We start from the raw sequence: 27,268 nt of genomic DNA on the forward strand, positions 1-27,268 counted from the left end.
AAATTTCTAACCACTGTCTATGAAAAAGCTTTTTACTTTTTCAAAACTGCCCAGCCCTCTTCCTTGGCCCTACCACATTCCAGCAGAGTATTTATCTTTGTGGTTTGCCTCACAGATTGGTGCTCATGTTCCCCTCTTACATATGCTCTACAATATGCTAAAATGCCAGAAATACCTATTAAGAATCATTCCAATGGGTAAGAAATGCATTACTGTTAAAAAAACAGTGAAATAAAAACAAATTTCAGAGCTTAAATTAAGATAAAAGAAAGGCTTTATTTACTATCTTAGAAGGTTCAGAATAGAGCTCTGAGGAACCAGAATTTAAAGACTATCAGATGTGACTGGGAAGATGAGCTAAAGCAAAGGTTTGGAGCAGAAATAATTTCTTCGAACAGGGGATAATAGGGTAGCTAGGCAGTATTAATGGGAAGGGCACGCTGAGAGAAGGCTACTGAGAAAACACTTGGCCTATGTCATTCTGGCACACCAGCTCTGGTTCCTGTATATCGACACCTAAATATCCTTCCTGAAATTTCTAAAGTAGGACTTGAGGGGTTTTCAAGGCCAAGATCAAGTAGGAGAGGCCATATGACTATACTGGTGAAATCACCAGTTTAACCACAAAAAATGTTAGTTAATTCTATTAAGAAATCAAACCAAGCACACCAAGGTTATAAAAAAGTAGATTCTTCACATTTTTAGTTTCAGATAACCAAGAAAATTATACCAAACCTACAGGAATCAGACTAACATTAAACAGTCAAGTACATGGCAAACTACTTCCTATTTCACTCTCACTGTAATTTTTTTTAACTCTACTGATAAGAAAACAAAAGGAAAACCACTGTTGAACAATAGAACAAGTGAGTATATCCAGCATTCATGGTGATATCGCTATGATGAACATGATTTTCTCCCTGTTGTCATGGACCCACCCAGCCCTTCCTAATACTTCATTCATTCAGTTCTGGCCCACTAGTAAACAAATGCTCATGGAGTTATTAAAAAGCACTACAGCAAATGTATGGAATGAGAGGAGTGAAAGCTAAAGGTCCTCTGTAAGATAGAACCAAGTTGACTCAAAAAATCTTCACACACATTCTAGGATTTAAAGGTCCTGATGAAAGGAGTATATTAGAAAAAAGTTACTTTACGCTTATAATTCAAGAATTTGTCCATTAATTCATCTATCCATCCATAGGTCCATCCATAAATATTTATTAAAACTTATAATGTGCCAGAACTATTCTAGGCACTGGTGATACAGAAGAGACAGATAAATTTCCTGACCTTCTAGAGAACATATTCTAGTGGGACACACTGACAAACAAGAAAACAAATGAATACTTAACATAATTTTGGATGCTAACAAGTACTTTATAAAGACTAGAAAAGCTGAATAAAGGGATAGAAAATTGGGGACAGGGTGGCATTTTAGACAGGAAAGTAAGGAAAGAGCTCTCTCCGACATATGAGTGGAGACATGAGTTAACTGAAATAGTAAGTCACACTAACATCTAGGAGAAAAGCATTTCAGACAGAGTGAGCAGCAAATACAGTGACCAAAGAATGCCAAAATGTCTTATTTGCCTATGAAGAGCAGGTAAAAGGAAATACAATGAAAGATGAAGTTAAAGAATTAGGGAGTGTGAATTATTCCTTTATGTTAAAGAAGATATAAGCAAGCTCATGGAAATAGAAGTATTGAGTGGTTAAAAAAATTCCTCAAAGATCTCTCATACTTACATTTGCAAACTGAGGCTCGGTCCATTATCCATATCAAAGAAGAACAGTATTCACAGTATGTAGGGATGCTATATTGGGTAGCCTTGAAGATGTGACCATTGTGCTCTTCCACCTGAATGAAAAATTATAGCTATTTATGTTAAAGCCAACATAGTAAATGCTGCCTTAAAATGTCAGGCAATGGGAAATCTTTCAAGTCCTTGTTGTCTCAATGGGCACTTATTCTAAGAGGAAAATTCTGACCTGAAAATGCAATAAAGGTAAAATATATGGTCCCTGCTTTAGAAAGCTAACAATCTAGTAGAGAGATAAGACCAACTTACTTGAAAATCAGAAAACAATGCTACAAACATGTAAGAACTGTCTTAAAAAATTCTGAATCAGCATGTTAAAAACAGTGGTTCCCAAATGATAATTTTAACCTCAAGAATGTTTTACCCTTTTGACAATAACTGATCTCAAGAAACTTCTATTTATGAGTTATGAGTTAGGAATTAAAACTGAAAAAGATTTAACTATCCAATACACTTAAAATTAGCATTAAACAAGGACTTCCTGCTGTAGTGCAATGGAACTGACAGTGTAGTAGCAGGGGCTGACTAGCCATTTAAAAAATATTGGCTCTTTCAGAGTTCTGGTTGTGGCACAGCGGAGACAATCCAACTAGGAACAATGAAGTTGTGGATTCGATCCCTGGCCTTGCTCAGTGGGTTAAGAATCTGGTGTTGATGTGACCTGTAGTGTAGGTTACAGACCCGGCTCAGGTCTGGCGTGGCTGTGGCTGTGGCGTAGGCTGAAAGAATATACTGGCTCTTTGAATTGTGCAGCTCTATCAAATGTTGACACATTTCATACACATTATCCAAAAGTCACATTCCTTCATATCACCACAGATATATCTCATCAGAAAACTACCGGAAAATTGTCATGCTCGTAGTGATCGATAAAAGTTTTCCACAATTGTAATTTTTGCTTTATTAAAACCTCACAATTTACCACTGATAACAAATGTTCTCAGGTGATGTCCTTGACAGGGTCACTTTGTTCATTTTCAGAAAATGTCTGCCAAATACTGAAGTCTGAATAAATACAGATTGTTAATAAAAGTGGTGTTCTATGAAAACAGTAGCTTGTAACACACATTGACATAAAAAAGTTGTACACAAATGTTCACGGTAGCATTACTCTTAATTGCCCAAAATAGAAAACCTGAAGTCCCATAAACAAATGAATGAATAAATAAAATATAGTCTATCTACACAATGTAATATTATTTGTCCATAAAAAAGAAGTACCATATATGCCACATAGATGAATATGGAAAATATTAGCCTAAGTAAAAGCAGATGGACACAAAAGACCAATATCGTTTGTTTGTTTGTTTGAACCAATATGTAATGTCTTTAATAGGGAAATCCTTAAATATAGAAAGTAGATGAGTGGGAGTTCCTGTTGTGGTGCAGCAGAAGAGAATTCGACTAGTTTCCTGAAGATGCGGGTTTGATCCCTGGCCTTGCTCAGTGGGTCGGGGATCCAGTATTGCGGGAGCTGTGGTGTAGGCTGCAGACGTGGCTCGGAGCTCACATTGCTGTGGCTGTGGTGTAGGCCAGCAGTTGTAGCTCTGATTCAACCCGTAGCCTGAGAACTTCCATATGCTATGGGTGCGGCCCTAAAAAGCAAAAAAAAAAAAAAAGTAAATGAGTGGTTTCCCCAGGCATGGGGGAACCATGAGGATGCAAATTCAATCCCTGGCCTCACTCACAGGTTAAGGATCCAGCCTGGCTGTGAGCTGTGGTGTGGGTCGCAAACGCAGCTCGGATCTGATGTTGCTGTGGCTGTGGTGTAGGCCAGCGGCTGCAGCTCTGATTCGACCCCTAGCCTGGCAACCTCCATATACTGTGGGTGAGGCCCTTAAAAAAAAGAAAGGTTAAAATGGTAAATTTTATGTTATATGATTTTAGGTACAATTTTCAAAGAGGCAAGATCAGCTTACAATTCAACTGTACAAGTGATTTTTTGGAGACAGTCTTCATATGCACTACTGCATACTTCCTATTCCCCTGAGAAGTATCAAGTGCCTTGATCTGTGCTAAGTTTGTCAGCAATTTTACCCATGAATGCCTTTGTGCCACTCAGTGAAAAAGGAAAATAATGTGGTTATTATTATGAAAATAGTTTTGATGTTTCAACATCCCTGAAAGTGTCCCAGAAACCCCTTTAGATTTCATACTTTGAGAACCACTAGATTAAAAAGTTTATACAAGTACAGAAGAGTATAGAAAGATATACTGTCAACTATAGTGATTATCTTTACTGAGATAAAATACAGTAATAAATGTAACACAAAGTAGTAAAAAGCAATATATGAAAAATTTTAAAAGCCTCTTAAGGAGTTCCCGTTGTGGTGCAGTGGTTAACGAATCCGACTAGGAACCATGAGGTCGTGGGTTCGGTCCCTGCCCTTGCTCAGTGGGTTAACGATCCGTCGTTGCCGTGAGCTGTGGTGTAGGTTGCAGACGCGGCTCGGATCCCGCGTTGCTGTGGCTCTGGCGTAGGCCAGTGGCTACAGCTCCGATTCAACCCCTAGCCTGGGAACCTCCATGTGCCGCAGGAGCGGCCCAAGAAATAGCAACAACAACAACAACAAAAAAAGACAAAAAGAGAAAAGAAAAAAAAAGCCTCTTAAAAGACACAGAAATAGACTTGAATAGATGAAAAGATTAAATTATTACACATAATAAAAGCTCAGTAATTAAAGTAGTGGAATTGGCTCATGAATATTCAGATCAACTAATGGAACAGGATAAAAAGATACAAGCATAAAGGGAAATTTAGAATGTAAAAAGAGTGTCATCTCAAAGCAGATAGGTAAAGACAGCCTTAAAATACGTGGTGGGAAAGTTTTATAAACTTACAGTTATAAAATAAATAAGTCATGGTGAGATAATCTATATCAAGGTAACTAAGGTAAATAACACGGTATGCATATTTGAAAATTGCTAAGAGAGAATCTTAAAAGTTCACATCACAAGAAAAAAAATTCATAACTATGTAAGGTGACATGTTAACTAGACTTAGGGTAATCATTTCATAATATATACAAATATTGAATCATTATGATGTACACCTGAAAGTAGTATAACATTATATGTCAATTATTACCTGGATTTTTAAAAATAAATTCATACATACATACATACATACATGGTAGGAGAGTATTAGTATCATTTATGTCTTAATAAATTAATCAAATAACCAACTAATTAAATGAAAAATATTTAACTCACAGTTCATCCATCCCACAGTTTTATAATATATCCTTGCTCTGTGATGTCTCAAATATTCCCAGATATTGACATTTTATCATACAGACATCCTTCTATTTAATGAAACTAAATCACAGACATACACATTTCTCTACTGGAACTTTAAGATTAAGTTAGTTTCATTTACAAATTACTTTATTCTGAATGGATCAAAATGTGCAAAAATAGAATACAATGAAAAATAAGACTTTCTCTTACCTCTGGACTCCAATCTCCAAATGTTTAGTTCCTCTTTTTATTTTATTGTCTTTTTTTTAGGGCTGCACCCGTGGCATATGGAGGTTCTCAGGCTAGGGGTCTAATAGCCTACACCACAGCTACAGCCTACACCATGCCAGATATGAGCCGCATCTGCAACCTACACTGCAGCTCACAGCAATGCCAGATCCTTAACCCACTGAGCAAGGATAGGGATTGAACCTGCATCCTCATGGATACTAGTCAGATCCATTTCCGCTGAGCCATAACAGGAACTCTTAATTCCTCTTTTAGAAATAATCACTGATACCTATTTCCTGTGTATACTTTCAGATATTTTTTGTGTGTGGGTATGACTATAGACATAAATGTATTTTGCTTTTCAAAAAATATACAAATAGTTGCTTTCTATGTAGCATTTGGCTTCTTGCTCTTTTTAATTAACAAAACATCTTGGAGAATGGCTTCTTTTACTTTAGTGCCAAGGAGTATTCTATTATATAGCTGTATGTAATTTTTTTTTTTTTTTGTCTTTTTGCCATTTCTTGGGCCGCTCTCACAGCATATGGAGGTTCCCAGGCTAGGGGTCAAATCGGAGCTGTAACTGCCAGTCTACGCCAGAGCCACAGCAACACAGGATCTGAGCCGTGTCTGCAACCTACATTACATCTCACGGCAACACCAGATCCTTAACCCACTGAGCAAAGGCAGAGACCAAACCCGCAATCTCTTGGTTCCTAGTTGGATTCATTAACCACTGCGTCACGACGGGAACTCCCGAGAGCTGTATCTAATTTATTTAACCATTTCCTTAGAGACTTAGAACTGTTCAGTTTGTTTATTACAAATTCTTCTTCAATAAAGAGCCTGTACATGACAATGCGAACCAATAGATATATCCATTGGATAAATTTCTAGATGCAGAATCGCTAGGTCAAAGTTTTTCATTTTTGTTTTAATTTTTTTTTTCATTTTTTTTTAGGGCCGCACCTGCAACATATGGAAGTTTCCAGGCTAGGGGTTGAATCAGAGCTACAACTGCTGGCCCACACCAATAGCCAGAGCAACTCAGGATCTGAGCCATGTTTTCTACCTACACCACGCTCGTGGCAATGCCGGATTCCCAGCCCACTGAGAGGGCAGGGATGGAACCTGCATCCTCATGGATACTAATCGGATTCGTTTCTACTGTGCCACTATGGGAACCCCTGTTTTTAGTATTTTTAAGCCTTTCAGTAAATCATTACTAAAGTAACTTCTCCTAGAAGGTTATGCAAATAACTCCCTTATTTGCAGTACTGAAAGGAATCTATATATTTATATGTCTTTCCAAACTAGGTAACTAATTTATTTTGAGTTTTGCTCATGGATGGACAAAGTAGAGAAAATCCCTATTCATTTTAATTTGAATACTAACAAGTATAAACATTTATTCATGTATTTTTTTTAAAAAATTAAAATATGGTTGATTTACAATGTTTCTTCAATTTCTGTTGTTCAGCAAAGTGACCCAAATCACACAAACTTCCCTGTGCTGTACACTAGGGCCCCACTGCCCATCCATTCCAAACATTACAGTTTGCATCCAAAAACCCTGATCTGCCTGTCCATCTACTCCCTCCCACCACCGCCCTAGGAGCCACAGGTCTGCTCTCCTTGGCTGTGATCTGTTTATGTTTTGTAGATAGGATCATCTGTGGCATATTTTAGATCCCACAAATAAGTGATATCATCTGTCTTTTTCTTTCTGGCTTACTTCACTTAGAATGCGAATCTCTAGTTCCATCCATGTTGCTGCAAATGGCATTATCGAAATTAGTTTATTTTATGGCTGAGTAGTATCTCACTGTATATATGTACCACATCTTCTTAACCCATTCATCTGCTGATGGACATTTAGGTTGTTTTCATGTAGTGGCTATTGTGAATAGTGCTGCGATGAACATAGGGGTGCATGTGTCTTTTTCAAGGAAAGTTTTGTCTGGATATCTGCCTAGGAGTGGGATTGCTGTATCATATGGTAGTTCTACATTCAGTTTTCTGAGGAATCTCTATACTGTTCTCCATAGTAGTTGTACCAATTTATATTCCCAGCAACAGCGAAGGAGCGTACCCTTTTCTCCACGCCCTCACCTGCAATTGTTTTTATTGACTTGCTAATGATGGCCATTCTGTTTGGTGTGAGGAGGTCCCTCATTATAGTTTTTTGATTTGCATTTCTCTAATAATTAATGATATTGAATATTTCTTCGTGTGCCTGTTGGCCATCCATATGTCTTCTCCGGAGAACTGTCTATTTAGGTCTGCTGCCCATTTTCAATGGGATTGTTTTTTTCTGTTGTTGAGTTGTTTGTACAATTTGGAGATGAGGCTCTTGTCTTTTGCAAAGATTTTCTCCCATTCCTTAGGTTGTCTTTTTGTTTTTTTAATGGTTTCCTTTGCTGTGCAAAACGTTTTGAGTTTAATTAGGTCCAACTGGTTTATTTATGTCTTTATTGTCTTTAGTCTAGGAGGTTGATCAAACAAGACGTTGCTGTGATTTATGTCAAAGAGTGTTCTGCCTATATTTTCCTCTTGGAGTTTTATACTATCTGGCCTAATATTTAGGTCTTTAATCCATTTTGAGTTTATTTTTGTGTATGGTGTTAGACAGTGTTCCATTTTCATTTTTTTACATGTAGCTTTCCAGTTTTCCCAGCACCGTTTTTGAAAAGACTATCTTTCTTCCACTGCATGTTCTTGCCTCCTTTGTCATAGACTAGTTGACCATAGGTGCTTAGTATTTGTCTATTTCTTAACATTACTTTCTATGACCTGTACCTATCACAATCCCTGAATTATAATAGCTACTGGAATTAATTAATTGTCTTTTTTTAACATCACGTTTTGTTCATTTTTATTTTGAGGTATTATTCTTTCCCATATAGACATGAAAAAGACTACTCTTATACAGCTTAAAATACATAAAAGATCTAAATACCACTTTCCCTACCCTGTCCTTCATACACAATTTCAAAAATCCTCAGTGGTAGATGGCATTGCTCCTATTTTATATACTCTTATATTATATAATATGTACTCCTATTATGTACATGAGGGCATTGGGACTCAGGGTTTAAATTGTCTAAGGTATCTCAATAGGGAAATCGTCCACTGGTGAACAAAAGTAAGCCAAGCTAAGGGCTTAGATATACTAATTTCAGGATTCTGTGCCTATGAAAAGAAAGAAACTTTTAAATAGGTAAATCATGCTAAAACAGAGTCAGATCAAGTTTCTAATATACATAGTGGAAAACCGACAAAGCAATGATCTAAAAAAAACCCTCAGAATTTGGGTTACAAGTAACAAGGGATGATTTACAATCCTGATTTACTAATAAGGTTAACAGTAAATAATCTAGAATTAGAATTTGCCATTATCAGGGGTGAATCCAGGTTTTTTAACATTTTCAGGGGAAAGTAAGGAAGTGAGAAGGAGGGGAAACAGGTGGGGTAGAAGGAAGAGGAAGTGGTGGCAGCAAATCCAGGTGAAGCAGAGGGAATTGGGGAAAATGGGAGGAAATGAAGCTTAGAGAGGTCAAGATCATGTCCAGTCTTACAGGCATGGTAAGACCTCTGGGTTTTATTCCAAGTAACGTGAGTCCTGAGTATAGGAGGAACATGTCCCTGACTTTTGTTTCTAAACAGTCACTATGGCTATTATACAGAATATTTATTTCAAGGGAGAAGAGTGTAAGAAGGCAAACCAATTAATAGACTATACATAGTATTCTAGATGATCGTAATAGCAGTGGACAGCATGAAATGGTCAAAAATTAGATATATTTTGGAACTAGAGTGTTGATCAGACTTCTACATACTTTTCCAGCCACTCTCATATAAGCATGCAATATTTGAGCCAAGTGAAGCCATCAGCTCAATATGCCAGGTTTTCTACACAGGTATCTTTGGATATACTCTTTCTTTTCAGCTAGAGATACTGCCTGTCTAAATTACTACTCAATTGTTAAGAATTAGCAAAACGTCTTTTCTTCTATAAAGTATTCCTTCCTTCTCTCTTTTATTTCAACAGCACTTTATTTCTACTATAGTATTTATCATATTTGAAAGCAGTAATTTCTTATTATATTATTATTATTTTTTATACTTTCTTGTCTTTTTTTTTTTTTTTTTTTTTTGCTTTCTTGGGCCGCTCCCACGGCATATGGAGGTTCCCAGAATAGAGGTCGAATCGGAGCTGTAGCCACTGGCCTACGCCAGAGCCACAGCAACTCCGGATCCGAGCCGCATCTGCAACCTACACCACAGCTCAAGGCAACACCGGGATCATTAACCCACGGAGCAAGGGCAGGGACTGAACCTGAAACCTCATGGTTCCTAGTCGGATTCGTTAACCACTGCGCCACGATGGGAAATCCTGAATGTAGTAATTTTCTAAATGTCTGCCTCCACTAGCAGATTATGACCTCAACTAAGGCTTAACTCATTCTTGTAATTGTAACAATTATGGTAAAGTATGCAACAGAGATACATAATACAAAAGATAAGAACATGAACAATGGTAAAAATATGCTCAAATGCCTTTGGGAATATCTTCTGGATTACAGTACTTATATTTGTAAAATCCTCATATCCTTTAGAAGGGAGGGAGAATTTCTTAACTCCTTTTCCATCTCCACTTCTGAAAAGGAATCATATTTCTACCTTTCATGAGTAAACATTTTCAGTTTTCTACCATTTTAGGAATCCACCATTAATAACAAGTTAAGTCAAAGAATTCAAGACACATTTGTCATTATAAATTTTTGTAAAGACATAAATGACTACCTCCTAGGCATCTGATAAACTTACTCCTTAAAATATACCCACATAAACACTGTATACCTCAGACTGCTGGTCTAAAAATTACTTTTTATAACATAAAAAAGAAACAAATTATGGAGTTCCCATCATGGCTCAGTGGAAATGAATCTGACTAGCATCCAAGAGGATGCAGGTTTGATCCCTGGCCTTGCTCAGTGCGGTAAACATCTGGCATTGAAGGACATGGAAACAACCCAAATGTCCATCAACAGATGATTGGATTAGGAAGATGTGGTATATATACACAATGGAATACTACTCAGCCATAAAAAAGAATGACATAATGCCATTTGCAGCAACATGGATGGAACTAGAGACTCTCATACTGAGTGAAATGAGTCAGAAAGACAAAGACAAATACCATATGATATCACTTATAACTGGAATCTAATATCCAGCACAAATGAATATCTCCACAGAAAAGAAAATTATGGACTTGGAGAAGAGACTTGTGGCTGCCTGATGGGAGAGGGAGGGAGTGGGAGGGATCAGGAGCTTGGGGTTATCAGATAAAACTTAGAATAGATTTACAAGGAGATCCTGCTGAGTAGCATTGAGTACTATATCTAGATACTCATATTGCAACAGAACAAAGGGTGGGGAAAAAAAATGTACACATGTAAGAGTAACTTGATCCCCATGCTGTACAGCAGGAAAAAATAAATTAAAAAAAAAAAAAAAAGAATCTGGCATTGACATAAACTGTGGTGTAGGTCACACATGTGGCTTGGATCCTGTGTTGCTGTGGCTGTGGTGTAGGCTGGCGGCTACAGCTCTGATTTGATCTCTAGCCTGGGAACCTCCATATGCCGTGGGAGCAGCCCTAAGAAGACCAAAAATAAATAAATAAATTAAATTTAAAAAAAAATCAGATTATAACTTACTAAGTCAGTTTCTTTCTTCCTTCTTTTCTTTCTCTCTGTTTTTGGCACCTAGTGGTAAAGAAATACAGAAACTGTGATACAACAAAGACTACATATTTTCTTACTTCTTTGCAAAAGCTGAGACTTTTGCTCAACAGGTAATAAAATAAGCAGCTCTTTATTCTTCAAGAGGAAATGTGCAGTGCTAGTAAGCAAATGTGAGAAAAAAATTAAATTTAGTAAAACATAGTGCTCATAAAAGCAACAGAATGGAAGGATACTTTAGAAGCTATTGTCTTTTTAAACCTCAGTTCTGTCCAGAAGCCACATCATATTAATTTAAATGATTATTTCATTCTACTCGTTAATTATTTATTAATTTTAAAGACTGCACTTTCCATCCCATATTTTGGCTCCCTGTCCCAGAGCTAAGTAAACAAGGTATCATTTGGAACATGGAAAAGCTCCTTTGCATATGACATTTCCTGATAAATATGGTAGAGAACAATCTCAACCTTTTAAAATTATAAACAAAGGTAGTCTAAGCCTAGTAAGAATCTTCTTCGTTATAATATAAAGACCTTAACTTAGATGTAGAACAAAAGAATTTTCAAGGATTTATATCTATCTGATTACTTCAAAATCATTTAAGATGTTTTATAAATCTAGATACCAGAATAAATAAAAATAAATGGGACATAAACAATAAAAAGGATTAACAGTATTCCAGATATCCAATAATTAGATACCTAATTATTTCAGCTGGGGTACTGAAAGAAAATGCACTGACAACTTTCTCTAAGCCTACTATCTCTTCTGTAATAAGGATTTCACAGTATTTATTTAATAGGGCTGAAGCAACAATAAATATCAAACACCTAGTATAATTCCTTGTACTCAATAAGTAGTACCAGGAAAGGTTTTTACTATTATATAGAATTCCAGAAATATGCATTTTCCTAAAACCTAATTCAAAGAGAAATATAATTCGTGGGTCCTTATATAAAAGGCCACTAGATGACACAATGAATCACATCTTTTTTTTTTTTTTTTTTTTGGTCTTTTTGCTATTTCTTTGGGCCACTCCCACGGCATATGGAGGTTCCCAGGCTAGGGGTCGAATCGGAGCTGTAGCCACTGGCCTACGCCAGGGCCACACCAACGCAGGATCCGAGCCGCGTCTGCGACCTACACCACAGCTCACGGCAACACCGGATCCTTAACCCACTGAGCAAGGGCAGGGACCGAACCCGCCACCTCATGGTTCCTAGTCGGATTCGTTAACCACTGCGCCATGACGGGAACTCCTGAATCACATCTTTAACCACTGTTTTTCAAAAGGAAATTCACGTACTGACGTCTTTCAAAGCTGAGGGTATAATCTTGAGGGCACAACATTATATTTTAACTCAGTGAAGACTGTATTAACTGCAGAAGGTTTAGAATACTGTCTCATGAACTTTTGAGACAGAATGGAGTTTGTTGGATCTAAAGCAGTGCTAGGTTGACATGTTCAGTGTAATGTTTTTCTCAAATACCAGATGTTCCAAAAAGACTATTTAAGAATTCATGACTGGAAGAATTCATTACTGGGAGTTCCCTCCATGGCTCAGCAATTAACGAGCCAGACTAGGATCTATGTGGATGTGGGTTCGAGCCCTGGCCTCACTCAGTGGGTTAAGGATCCAGCATTACAGTGAGCAGTGGATAACAGATGTAGCTCGTATCCTGCATTGCTATGACTGTGGCGTAGACAGGTAGCAGCAGCTCTTATTCAACCTCTAGCCTGGGAACTTCCATATGCTTCGGGTGCGACCCTAAAATGCAAACAAAGGAACAAAACAAAACAAAAAAGAATTCATAACTGAATCCTTACAGAAATCAAAATATATTTACCTTTGTGGGTATATAATCCAAAGTCTTGAATTCATTCATATATTCATCTAAAAACACTTTAAAAGTGTTGACCCAAACTCTGACTGGAGATTCACTCCAATCACGCTGTTCAAGCCTCATGGTCTTTTCCAAAATCTGTTCAAATAGTGCATAGAGGTCTTTATACCGTATGCTTTTCCCATCATCTATCTAAAGAGCAATAAGAGAAAAAATGTAAGGTTTCATGAAGAAATTTTTTAAATATAGAAAAACACAATATTCGACTTTTGTTAGGTAGTATTTTGAATAAAAATTAGAACCCTGATATACTTTCTAATAGGCATGTCCGTGAGGTTATACGGTACTTGTAAACTCTCACTCCACTATGGAATGTCTGCGGAATAAAACCTGCTAAATTTTAGTAAAATAACTAACAGTTCAAACAACGTGGTAATGGGATAATGTCCTGGGAATTTCTCCCTCAAGTCTGGCTTTTTATAAGTAAATTTAGCTATAAAGATTATTTGCATCCCTGCTAATTACCTATCTCCCCAGAAATGAATCTCGTTTAGATAGTTCCACTCTTAAAGTGAAAGAGTGAATACTTGAATTTTTGCTTAGTGAAACATTAGGTAACCTTTACTTTGATTCATTTTTCCAAAGAGTGACATGCCTAAAATAATACCATATTACTTGCAGAGGAATCTATATGGAATTCCTTTTAATGCATTTAAATGAGGTCTGGAGTCTTCATGGGAAAGGAAAAAAACAGCAATTAAGTGACCAAAACATGTCATATACATTTAGAATTTATTTCTCTTTCACCTTCTCAGAATTAGAAGTTGAACCTCTTTGATCCAGAGTTAAAAAACCACTATAAGCTCTACTTTATAATGCTGGCTCTTCCTATATGATTCAAAGTGTACTGGTCCCTAGTTTAGAAAATATAGGTATGAAGCAGAGAAAGAAAAAGAAGAGCATGGTAAGTAGTTGGCAGGATTAGAAAAATATGGCCAACACTGTCCCTACTCAATCCTAGTCATCTGCCGTAGCCTGATTACTACTTTATTATGGTCTTAAAATTACTGCTCTCAGATTTTTATGGTTCTTATTTTTAAAGGCAAAATGATCTTATATGGACTAGAAGATAAACAGGAAAGTTCTCCTGATTTCTCTTTTCACATTAAATTATAGGCTGAACAAAGAAAAACCAATTAAATACAAATTTTTTATAGAATAAATAACACAATTCAGAGATATTAATAAAGATCCTACAGGTCAAAAGCATTAAGCATTACATACTTTAGCACCAATAATAAATTTTCTAAAACATGGCCAAAATCACATGAAGGTATAAGGTAAATTTGAAGATTATATAAATCCATATATAGAAATCAGTGAACATAATCTTCTATAATTCCATTGAATTAAAAAGTATAATTCCGGGAGTTCCCGTCGTGGTGCAGCAGTTAAAGAATCTGACTAGGAACCATGAGTTTGTGGGTTCTATCCCTGGCCTTGCTCAGTGGGTTAAGGATCCGGAATTGCCATGAGCTGTGGTGTAGGTTGCAGACTCAGCTCGGATCCCACGTTGCTGTGGCAGTGGTGTAGGCCGGCGGCTACAGCTCCAATTCGACCCCTAGCCTGGGAACCTCCATATGCCGGGGGAGCAGCCTTAGAAAAGACAAAAATAAAAAAAGTATAATTCCAACACAAATGAGAATTAGAAGCTGGAGCCAGAGATTAAAAGGATTATGAGAAGTCAAAATAGTAGAGCACGAAAAGAATCATACCTAGAATATCTGAATTCACTATCTTAAGAATATAAGGGGGAAAAAAAACTGCTCAAGGAAATTCAAGGACAGTATTAATCTGAGGTCAGTCAGCTTTTCCCTATCCCTAAAGCAAAAACAAGGAACTGAAGAGATCTCTTGTTAAACATGACCTCTGTATTATTTTTCTATGGCACTGCCAAATTTTTCATGTGTTGAACTATAGATTATCTCCTGACACAGTCCCACTTACCGCCAATGCAGATGAATAAAAGCTGAAGATATTCTGCCGAAATTCTTTCAGAGCTTTTTTAAATACAACATCCACCAGTGTGTCTTTCTTGCTGTCTTCATTATCTAGGTCATTCATCTGAGGACCACAGAAAGAGTTTTTGTACACAAGTCAACTAACTGAAAGCAAGTGAATGCCGCAGTGGAAATATACTATTTCTTTTTATTTTAATTTTTTTTTTGTCTTTTTGCCTTTTCTAGGGCCATTCCCAGGCCAGGGGTCGAATGAGAGCTTTTGCTGCTGGCCTACACCAGAGCCACAGCAACGCGGGATCCAAGCCGCGTCTGCAACCTACACCACAGCTCGCAGCAACGCTGGATCCTTAACCCACTGAGCAAGGCCAGGAACCGAACCCACAACCTCATGGTTCCTAGTTGGATCCATCAACCACTGCACCACAATGGGAACTCCACTATTTCTTTAATAATGACTGTCCAAAAAAGGGCAAACTGTTATGGGACCCAGGTGAAAGCATGACTAAATAGCGAAAGTTTTATTACTATTGGATGATTTCTAAGGCTCCTTCTAACACTGTATAATTCCGCAATTGTGTTACCAGAAAAACAACTCAAAGCATGCAATGACAAGCCTCACCTTCATATACATATATATACAGAATACAAGATGACAGCTTTTTTTTTACTGTAATAAAACTAAAGTCTACAGTAAAGCCTAAAACTTTAAATCCTGTTAACCCAGTCTGATTCATGTATATCCAATTATTGCAACTTTTTGGTAAAGAACAGATCATCTAACTTACTGAAGCACATGTAACCTTGATTTATTATTACATATTTTAGGAGGCATATCCTGATACATAAGTAGTCCACAGTTAAAGCTGCTCAGGAGCCTAACTGAGCAGGCAAAATGTACCTTTTTCAGAAGAAATTCATCCATGCTTTTTAAATCACTGGCACTTGCTATGATCTGGACAGAGTCATTTTGCCAGTGCACAGACTCCAAGGCCACACTGCTGATCTTCACACTTCGTTTGCGCCTTGCCTTTGGAGAAGGCTCTTTGTTCTCTTTGAACTCTTTCTGGCAACTTCCTGGCAATTCGGGACTCAAAGGAGGTGTTGGGTGATTCTGAGCTAATTCTATAATTCAAAGATAAAGTATACAAAATTTTTTTAGTAAAAATATTGAAATCTCCATATTCTTCTTTTTAAGTTTCTTTAGTAAGTCTCTGAAGGAAACATGTAAATACCTGAAAAGCAACATAACATTAATGTTTGAGATTAAGCAGGTAGCCAATAAATCCAGACTGAACATGTGCACAGAAAATATAGTTAAGAATTACCATTTTTCGGAGTTCCCGTCGTGGAGCAGCGGAAACGAACCCAACTAGGAACCATGAGGTTGAGGGTTTGATCCCTAGCCTCGCTCAATAGGTTAAGGATCCCGCGTTGCTGTGAGCTGTAGTGTAGGTCACAGGCACAGCTCGGATCCTGCATTGCTATGGCTGTGGGGTAGGCCATCAGCTGTAGCTCTGATTTGACCCCTAGGCTGGGAACCTCCATATGCCACAAGTGTGGCCCTAAAAAGACACACACAAAAAAAAAGTATTTAGTTTTTTACAAATTAACCTTATTTTCCAAACTGAACTTGTAGTTTTCACTTAATGTACTACTGGTTTTATCCCTAACAGTTTGCAAAGTTATATAAGCAAAGCCACAAGGCAGAAAAACAGGGTTCTAATTAAATTTCTACCATTTCCTCCTCTGACACACAGGTGCCTTCATCTGGCTGATCTGTTTCTATGTGAAGCTTGATGATTTTCCTCTCTTTATCTTATCTTTACCTTATCTTTTGTCCCTTTATTTTTATCTTATCTTAGATGTGACAAGTTTTGTTTACTTATTTTAACTGAGCCTGTTCTCTTTATTTAAAATAACTTCCTAGGATCTCTTTCTATTTTATTCAATATTTCAACCATCCACTGGTATTTTACCCACTCATTACCACATATCCATCTCTGATATATAGCCCTGTTGAAGACAGCTGGAAACTTTACATAGTAATTTAAAACTTTCATATAAATTTGAGCAAGGACCTAGGGAAAATGGGCTAATCTTCTAATACTGGGACTACTGGAATCCTTGGAGAGTTAGTAATTCTAGCATTTAGAAAGGCCATATCTCAACAGTTGAACTAACTGTTGGGTACTTTCTAATGTGCTATGAGTGATGCCCCGAAAGTTAAAATAACAGTTACCATTAAAAAGTCCCAGGCTCTGACACAGAGTAGGCACTTAATTTTAGCACAGTGGTTAATGTGGTCTCTGGAACTAGTCTGCCTGAATTCAGATCTCAGATCTGCCAATTACTATATATATAAAAGCAAATAACTTCTTTGTGCCTCAGTTTTCACATCTATAAATTGGGAATAATCATACCAACCTCAAAAAATTATGAGGACCAACTGAGTTAATACATATAATATACTTAGTATAGTGTGCCTTGTACATAGTAAGCACTCACATATTAGCTGATGTTATTAATTTTTACTAATAATATATGTTAAGTGAATGAATGATGGCTGAATTTTTACACTTCAGAAAACTGAGGCTAACTGAAGATTTACGATCATTCTTGAAGTTGTTGTTCCTTCACTGTTTTGTGTAACATTTCCTTGAAACTTCTATTATAGGTAAAATGTAATTTTATAATTCTTAGTTAAGGAAGGATTTAACAATCTTGGTTGCACCTCATTAGAATATCTAGCCAATAGGATTACCATTATGAATACTAGAGCAATAGCAAAACTTTCAGAAAGAGTAAACAAACTATGACGACAATCTCCACCCTTTGTCCATTTTTACCATCTGGAAACTGATGAGTTGGAATCACATCTGAGCCAGCAAAGAATTCCGAGACCTCTGAATGGGTGGCAGGTTTCACTCTGGTGGTCTTCTTCTCCCCTTGTTTGCCTTTGGCCCAAAATTTCATCTTAGCTCTCTGAGGTCTATTTACAAAAAAAAACAGAGGTAAAAATGGAAATCTGCATATCCTATTGACAATATCTGTACATCACTTAAAGTTATATAAACACCTTTCATGTGAATTAATTCATTTGACCTTCACAGTTAAGTTTAATATCAATTGTACATTTAAATTTCATCTGGAAGGTAAATGATAGTTTCCTCATCTTGAACAGAAATAATGAGACCCAGAGATATTAAATAAACCACCATTTATGTGAGTTGTTACCATGCTCCAGGCATAATTACTTATATAGAATTATCTTAATTAAGTGTAACAAGTTTACATTCAAACTGGTGGCTTAAACATCAGGTAATTTCTCAAGGTTACATAGCCAGTGAGTTGAGATTCATACTACTATGCTATATGCTATTCTTAGTGCTTATACACTTCCTCCCATCGTATAAATCAAGGAAATACCCTGAGATAATTACAGCTACCATTTACTGACCACGTATCATGTATCCTAACCCCACACTAGGAGCCTTACTTATACGCTGATTTGTTTGTTCCTTTGTATGTTCATCCAATCCACCAAAAAAAAAAAAAAGGTTTTTTTGAGCATCTTCTAGGAACTAGTCACTATGCCTTACATACGATGCCTACTTTTCACAACTACCATGATAAAACAGGTATTTTTATCCTAACTTTACACGAGACACCTGAGGCTCAGAGGACTGATGGAGATGGAAGTTAAAATCAGGTCAATCTGGTTTTGAAGCCCATGTTCTTTTTAACATGATTCCTAATTTTTTTAGCTTATTATTTATTAGCTTATCACTAAACTTACACATCTGTATATTATAGAGTTTTTCTATGAGGCTTATTACAAATGACAACATTCTCCTGCTAATCTCATTCCTTTTTTGCTACCTACAGCAACCCTTCTGAATTTATTTTTATTTTTTTATTTTTTTTTTGTCTTTTGTCTTTTTGTTGTTGTTGTTGTTGTTGCTATTTCTTGGGCCGCTCCCACGGCATATGGAGGTTCCCAGGCTAGGGGTTGAATCGGAGCTGTAGCCACCAGCCTACGCCAGAGCCACAGCAACGCGGGATCCGAGCCGCGTCTGCAACCTACACCACAGCTCACGGCAATGCCGGATCGTTAACCCACTGAGCAAGGCCAGGGATCGAACCCGCAACCTCATGGTTCCTAGTCGGATTCGTTAACCACTGCGCCACGACGGGAACTCCTCTTCTGAATTTATTTAACCAATTCTTTTAATATTTACCACACTCATACTGCTATCATACTTATACCAGATAATAATTAAGCATGTTCCACCATTTCAGTGTACACCCTCCACAAACACAGACATCCCCCCAAGAGAATCATAATTTTAGCTAGATCAGTACACAGTATTTTCTTTTAGTAGTACTCACTATTTATTTTCTTTTAGTAGTACTCACTATTGTTCACATTTGAGACATACAGTACCCTGAATAACCCATATTTTCTAGAGCTAATACGTTTTTTTTTTTATAAACACTTTGCTCATTTTCAACATTCAATTCACCTCCAAGTGTGTCCCTATTTGTAAATATCTCCTTTTAATATTTTCAAACATAGTAAGTACTCCATCGGTTTTTCATGTTCTGAAAGAAATCTTTCCTAGAGCTTTCTAACTTGCTCTAACCTTGCAGGCTTCCTCCCCAGTAGCTGCTTTACAACCATCATCTGAAAGGCTACTTTCACCATCATAATGGGGATTTCTTTTGTCTCTCTTGTTTTACAATGACATGTCTTTTGGTATGAGTCTATTTTCATCCATTATGTTGGGCCGGCCCTTTTGATCTAGAAACTCAAATCCTCCAGTTCTCAGAAATTTATTTGAATTACTTTATTAATGATTTGCTCCCCTCCATTTATTTTATCTTTCCAGGGTCCCTATAAATGGATCACTAGATGTCCTGAACTGCTCCTCTAATTTTCTTATCTTTTATTGTCTCTTCCTTCTGTCTTTTTGCTTAACTTTCTAAGAAATGTTCTCAACATTCTTTCTAACTCTTCAGACTTCTTTATGCTACCGTAGTTTCAATTTTCAAATGTTTTTTTATTATGAATGTTTCTCTTTAAAGCATTCTGTTTGGTTTCATGAATGCAGTTATATTTATTTATGTAGAAAGTCTGCTAATAGTTGTATTTGTCTGTCCTGAAGTTTTCTTTCCCCTGTATAGCTTATTTCTTCCAAGTTGTGTATTTTATCCACTAGTTTTAGTTCTTTCATTTAAGACGTCTGCTCAAATGTGTGGGGACCAAAAGCAGGGTATAAAAAAGCTGCATGGAAGTTCTGGTGTGCATTGGTGGGGCTTCCAAACTGTGGTCATCGTGGTAGGGTCCCCTGAAACCATTATCTTTAGATCTTTCCTTGAGGGTTGGATGAAAGTCCTAAAGACTGAATCACCTGCTTAGAGGCTATGTGAAATGTGGAATTTGCACACAGGAAAAAAGCTGGGAGATCTTAACATTCGATATGTAAACGTTCATTAAATCCCCCTGTTCCAAATGTGTATCCCAATCTGCACTGCATTTGGCAACCTCAAAGTACAGAAATCTTCTGTTATCCTTTCCAGAAAATAAATTTCCTGTTTTCTGCTAGGACTGGGAAAGGTCAGGCAACCAGATGTTTTTTTCTCAGCTTTACCTGGTTGGCTTAGGATTCAGCTCTCTCTCATCTATTAAGACATTTAAAATTTGTCTATTTACTTCTTGGATTTCACAATTTTATTATTATTGTGTGTTATTTTGTTTTTGTCATTTTTGTCCTATATAGGTGTTGTCATTTTAGGAAGATATGGAAATTAGCTATCTCCAGCTGAATGTTTCTTCTACTGTGTTATATTTTGTTTCCCAAAATTTGACCTCCAGTATAATCTGCTCTAGATTTTGGGGTACCTTCCGTTATGCCTCTATAGTCATTGAAAAAGTGATCTTTAATAAAAGGCTTATGAACCAGATAGATTTCAATGTGACTTAAAGTGTTCAGTGAGAGCCCAACTTCCTAACATAACACAATTAAGGGACAAAGATGTTTTATTTTACTTTTTCTTTTTAGTGCCACACCTACAGCGTACGGAAGTTCCCAGGCTAGGGGTGGATTCAGAGCTGCAGCTGCCAGCCTACATCACAGCCACAGCAACATGGGATCTGAGCCACATATGTGACCTACATCACAGCTTTCAGCAACACTGGATCCTTAACTAACTGAACGAGGCCAGGGATCAAACCCACATCCTCATGGATACTAGGTGGATTCTTAACCCGCTAAACCACAACGGGAACTCCAGACAAAGATGTATTCTTGACCAATAAAAACTTCATACACTCTCATAAAGGGAACAGAATTATTTCCTGCGTCTTTTCCAGTTCCATTTGTATAGAAAAGAATCCAAGTCCAGAGCTGGAACATATTTTCAGTCTCATCTGGTCTCATCTTAAGTCCTATAATGATTTTAAGACTTTGGTCAAATCACACTGCTAAACATATAAAAAAAAAAAGATAAAACTCATTATGAATCTAAACTATTTATGTGCCTATCCCACAGAAGGTACTATTTGTTGAAAAATAGGTAAATTTCAAAACTTTCAAAATTGACAGCTGTTCTGTCAATTATGCTTTTAAAAAGATGCTCAGTATTTAACTATAGTTTATTAGTCAATAAAATCATATTACCCCTATTAACTTTCAGTGTATGCTTTATACCTTATATCTGAATCTGAAGACTTCTGTCTCACTGCCAACTTTGTAATCTCTCCTTGAGACATGGTCTTATGAAGCTTTGCTTCTTCATCAACTGAAGAAAATCGCTGTGATGTCTGTAATAATTACATATGTGAAAGACTTTAAGACCAAGTAACTAACTATATCATAACACTGTAATTAAAACTCAGGTTACAGAATTATTTGAGAATTATACCTATTAAAAATATACAAAAATACATTCATATTATTCAGAGATTAACTGAAATACATCCTAAAAATTCTATTAACTTCATAATCTGAAGTAAAGAGAACCTGGGTCAGTAAAAATGCTAATAAACAGGAATTACCAGCTCATGTTTTCTGACAATTTAATAAAAGAATATCGAGTGGGAGAAAGAGAAAAAAAAAATATCAAGTGGAAAAGAAAAAAATATCAAAAACATCTAAAGATACAGAAAAATGATCCAGGACCTATCAAATCTAGAATACTAAGTATAGTCTTTCATACCTTCTTTTATTTGCCCCTAAAAAAAAGATAATCATTTTTATGGCTTAATTTGCTGTTACAGATTCTTATATATAGTCAAAGGATTTAAAAGAGCTAGAACACAAGAAGATACAAAAAACCAAAGAATAAAGGTCATTATTCCCACTAATAGTCTAAATTATGAACAACTTATATGGCTATCAAATTGGGACCTGAATTTTAGTTGATAATTCTTGTTCCATTTGTTTACAATGTGCCCCTTTAATGACAATACTATTTGGAGGACACTATACTATTTTACCTATTCAAGTCATTGTCTAATATTTCATTTGCCTACAGTTATAATCTTTTTTTTCAGCCTATTTTGTCTCCATGACTATGGCCTTATCAATAGAAATAGTAAATATCAGGAGTCGTTAAAATTTAAAGAACAGACTTCTGCTTCTGGCCAAGATGGAATAAGGATCTGTTTTATCTTCTTGCCTGAAACAACCAAAAACAAATATAAAATAAACAAAAGCCCAGACAAAATAATATGAAAGAACAGTTATCAAGATAATGAATAGGAGTTCCCATCGTGGCTCAATTGAAATGCGTGTGACTAGCATCCATGAGGACACAGGTTAGATCCGTGGCCTCGCTCAGTGGGTTAAGGATCTGGCGTTGCCATGAGCTGTGGTGTAGGTTGTAGGCATGGCTCTGATCTCATGTTTCTATGGCTGCGGCATAGGCCAGCAGTTGTAGCTCCAATTTGACCCCTAGCCTGGGAACTTCCATATGCCGCAGGTGGGGCCCTCAAAAGACAAACAAACAAACAAACAAACAAGATAATGAATAAAAATCAGAAAGAAATGAGACTTGAATGAACTCAGGAAAGATATAAAAAAAGAGAAATGAAGACTAACTTACAAGTCATTCTTATAACGGAGGTATAAAAAGCACATGTAGAAAATTTAAAGGGGACAAAGGCAAGAAGATAATAAAAAATATAAAGTGATAATAAATCATTAAAAAGAGTCAGAGAGAAGATAGGTGAAATGAAATACAGGAAAAGAAGAAAAAAAACTTGTTTGTAATTGCAGTCTCTAAATAAGAAAAATAAAACAATTGAACACAGTATTTAAAACTATAATCCAGAAAAACTTTTCAAAAATAGAGCAAGACAAGAATTAACATATTGACAGAGGGACAATTAATCTGTAATGATCAACTTAAAGACATATCCTAAACTTTAAATGTAAAGAAAAAATTCTGAAGGACTGAAGTAACATGATTAAATAACTCATAAGGACAAGTGATTCAGACTGCAATAACAGACTTAGCAAAATAACAAAGTAAGACAATAGTAAAATAGCATTTTCAAAAAACTTAGGGAAATAAAATATGAATCATGGACTTCATATGCAGCCAAGACGTCCCTTCAAAAATCAAGGTTAGTCCATTGGGAACTATGTCTAGTCACTTATGATGGAGCATGATAATGTGAGAAAAAAGAATGTATACATGTATGTGTAACTGGGTCACCATGCTGTACAGTAGAAAAAAAATGTATTGGGGGAATAAAAAAAAAATTAAAAAAAAAACAAGGTTATAGGAAGTTTGCAGGGAATTCCATATTGATGGCCCTTCATGAGTACTACTAGAGGAAGAGCTTTATCCAACCAAGAGATAAATAGGGAAAGTTCTACAAAGTATTTGAAATGATAACTTAATACATCTAACAGCAGATCTAAGACAAAAACAAAGGTGGAACTAGGGTGAAAAAATCATATATAAAATTACATGCTCTAACAAAGTAGAACTAAAAGCATAAAAAAACAGGAGGAAAAAGGAGCAAAGTAAAGGCTAGAATAATTCATCAACAATTGTGCAACATTAGGTGAGAATTAATATTATTCATTAAAAGAGGACTAATTATAGTATAACTGATTAAATTAAAAAACAGTAAACTAGGAGTTCCCTGGTGGTCCAGTGGGTTAAGGCTCTGGTGTTGTCCTACTATGGTTTGCATTGTTGTTCTGACACAGGTTCAATCCCTAGCCCAGGAACTTGTACATGCTGTGGACATGGCCAAATAAAAACAGTAAATAAAAGGCATCTTTAAAAATTATACGTAAAGGTTAAAAAAAAACCAACAGAACAAGAAGACACTCATTCCTAAACATCAAAAGAAATTTTTAAAAAAAGAACGAAAATATGCAACATAAACACATCAAATTTAGCATAACATATAATGATAAAACTACAAGAAAGACTTGAGAATGAACTATCAGTTAAATTAATAAATGTAAATAGATTTAACTCACTATTAAGGGGAAAAAAGTAATAATTTGGTTCACAAAGCAGGGCCTAGTTATACTGTGTAAAAAATACACCTCTAAACAAAAGGAGCCAGAAAGGCTAAAAATAAAGGGATGAGGAAAAGTATTTTAGGTAAGTGGAAATAATAGGAAAACAGAGGCTGTGATATTATTATTTATGTAGAAGTCAAGCAATAAGCATGGAATCTGACAAAGGACACTTCTCAGTACTAAAAGCCACAATTCACAATGAATAACATAACATTAATATATGTAAAAGACAGATCAAGTTTATCAAAAATAATCATATAGAAGACAAATAACATAATCAATAGAGATTATAGATATATACTGAAATTTTATACTCTAAATAGAGAATACACCTTATCAAATACATACTCAACAAATAACAAGTGTTGGCAAGGATGTGGAGAAAATGGAAACTTCATTCACTGTTGGTGGGAATGTAAACTGGTTTAGCCACCATGGAAAACAGTATGGAGGTTCCTCAAAAAAATAAAAACAGGAGCTCCTGTTGTGGCTCAGCAAGTAACGAATCCGACTAGTATCCATGAGGATGTGGGTTCCATCCCTGGCCTCTCAGTGGGTTAAGGATCCGGCATTACCATGAGCTGTGGTGTAGGTAGGAGACACGGTTCAGATCCCATGTTGCTGTGGTTGTGGCTTAGGCTGGCAGCTGCAGCTCTGATTGGACCCCAGCCTGGGAACTTCCATATGCCACAGGTGCCGACCTAAAAAGCAAAAAAATTAAAAACAGGATTACAACATGATCCAGCAATTTCACTTCTGAGTTTTCGTCCAAAGAAAACAAAAACACTAACATAAGATATATGCACGCCAATGTCCACTGCAGCATTATTTACAACAGCCAAGCTATTATTATAGCAACCTAAGTGTCCATTAACAGATAAATGAATAAATAAGATGTGTTATACATAAACAATGGAATATTACTCAGCCATAAAAAGAATGAATTCTTGTCATTTGCAATGGCATGTATGGATCTGGAGGTTATTATGCTAGATGAAATAAGTCAGACAGAGAAAGACAAAAACTACATGATCTCTTTTATGTGTAGAATCTAAAAATCAAAACAAACACATTGAACAAAATGAAAATAGACTCAAGAGATTCAGAGAATAAATGGTGGTTTCCCAGAACGGATGGGGTAGGAAAGGTGGGAAAAATAGGTGTAGGTGAATAAGAGGTACAAATCTCCAGTTATAGAATAAATAAAATCATGGGGATATATATACAGCATAAGAAATATGGTCATTAATATACTAACTTTGTATGGGGACAGATGGTTACTAGACTTGTGATCACTGCAACTACCAAATCATTATGCTGTATATCTAAAATTAACATTATTGTATGTCAACTATATTTCAATTAAAAAATGCACATGACATTCACAAAAACTGATAATATACTAGATAACAAAAAATACTAGTAAATTTGATCAAATAGAAGCATTATAAATACTTTTTCATCAGAATACAATAAAACTAGAAACTAACAAAATTAAAAAACAAAAAGGCTCTTCCGAAAACTAAAAAAAATTTATTAAACAAGTTTTGAGTAAAACAAAAATTATGGATTTTCTTAAAAACAATAAGAAACATTAGAATACATGAAATACATTTGAAATGTGATCAGAGGAAAATTCGTAGTCTTATAAACCTATATCAATAAAAATAAATAATGAATTAAATTCCTCCCTGAAAAGCTAGAAAAATAAGAAAGTAAACCAAAAGGAAGCACAAGAAAATAACTAATAAAGGTAAAAGCAGAAATTAGTGAATGAAAAAAAGTTATGATAAAATAAACCATATCCTATTAACATAGAAAAATTAACAAAATAAACAAATGACTAAAGAAAAAAAATCCATAAAGAAATGACAAAAAGGAAATAACCACTGAAACAGAGAATTTTTTCAAATCATGAGCCTATTTTCCAGACTTCTATGCAAGCAAATGTAGATGAAATGGATAATTTCATAATAAAATGCTAGTTGCCAAAATTGACCCTATTAGACAGAAAGCTTAAAAATTATTTTTCCTAGAAGAAATCGAGGAACTTGGCAAAGAATTATGCCACAAAAAGTATCAATCCCAGATGGTTTCAAAGGCCAATTCTCCCAAATCATCAACAGTCTCAATGTTATGAACTGTCGCTGACTTTTGGGGAGAATAAAATACACATATAAATACTAAGTGTATTCAACAGCATGGCTGCTGTCCTGGCGCCACCAATCTAAACCTTTTATGTCATAAGCTTTGTTCAATTCACCTAGTTTTCCAATTTGCAAGACCCACCTCAAAATCACTAGCCTAAACCCTAATATCCTATAAATATCCTTTCCTGTCTTCCCCTCTCTGAGAAATTACTAAGAGCTAGTTAAGATGGATTTTCCCTTACTGAAAATAAGCCAATAAACTTGGCCTTCCTTGATCAATGGGTTTTTTTCTGGAAGTTTTCTGTGGAGTGGACAGTAAAGAGAAGGAAAATTCAACACAGATAAGGACCGGAGAGTGTTTCAGAGAAAAAGAAAGAGAAATAGGAATGGAAGAAGTGACAGCAGTTTAGGATGGGGAGACGGGAGATGAGAAACTTAGTTTTATAATATTGGAGATAAAGACAAATTCTGAAGAGCTATTTGGGAGTCATACCCATAGAAATGACTGCTTTAAGTCTAGTGAATAGGAGAAGAAACTATACACAGAAAAACTACGTTACCTATACCTATCTTACAAGAGATAGAAATGATGTATTAACTCACTCACCATCCAGAAGATTTAGAGACTAAAACACTATATGAAAGCCACCTTAAAAA

The 27,268-nt window shown here is 36.0% G+C and overlaps 1 protein-coding gene across 8 annotated transcripts in view; it reads right to left on the reverse strand.

Annotated features, from left to right (window-relative positions):
* The window catches only part of MYO9A (myosin IXA), a 235,527-nt gene that overhangs the window by 38,737 nt on the left and 169,522 nt on the right, over window positions 1–27,268 (reverse strand). For all 8 annotated transcript variants that reach the window (XM_047767208.1, XM_047767209.1, XM_047767211.1 and 5 more), the window contains 7 exons: window positions 21,624–21,736; window positions 17,760–17,902; window positions 15,812–16,035; window positions 14,900–15,016; window positions 12,896–13,084; window positions 11,021–11,068; window positions 1,750–1,861 (listed from right to left, as the gene is read on the reverse strand). In XM_047767208.1, the coding sequence (XP_047623164.1) occupies window positions 1,750–1,861; window positions 11,021–11,068; window positions 12,896–13,084; window positions 14,900–15,016; window positions 15,812–16,035; window positions 17,760–17,902; window positions 21,624–21,736 (946 nt within the window). The remainder of the gene's footprint in view (window positions 1–1,749; window positions 1,862–11,020; window positions 11,069–12,895; window positions 13,085–14,899; window positions 15,017–15,811; window positions 16,036–17,759; window positions 17,903–21,623; window positions 21,737–27,268) is intronic.

Source organism: Phacochoerus africanus, chromosome 2 (assembly GCF_016906955.1).
Source record: "Phacochoerus africanus isolate WHEZ1 chromosome 2, ROS_Pafr_v1, whole genome shotgun sequence".
Classification (NCBI taxonomy): Eukaryota; Metazoa; Chordata; class Mammalia; order Artiodactyla; family Suidae; genus Phacochoerus; species Phacochoerus africanus.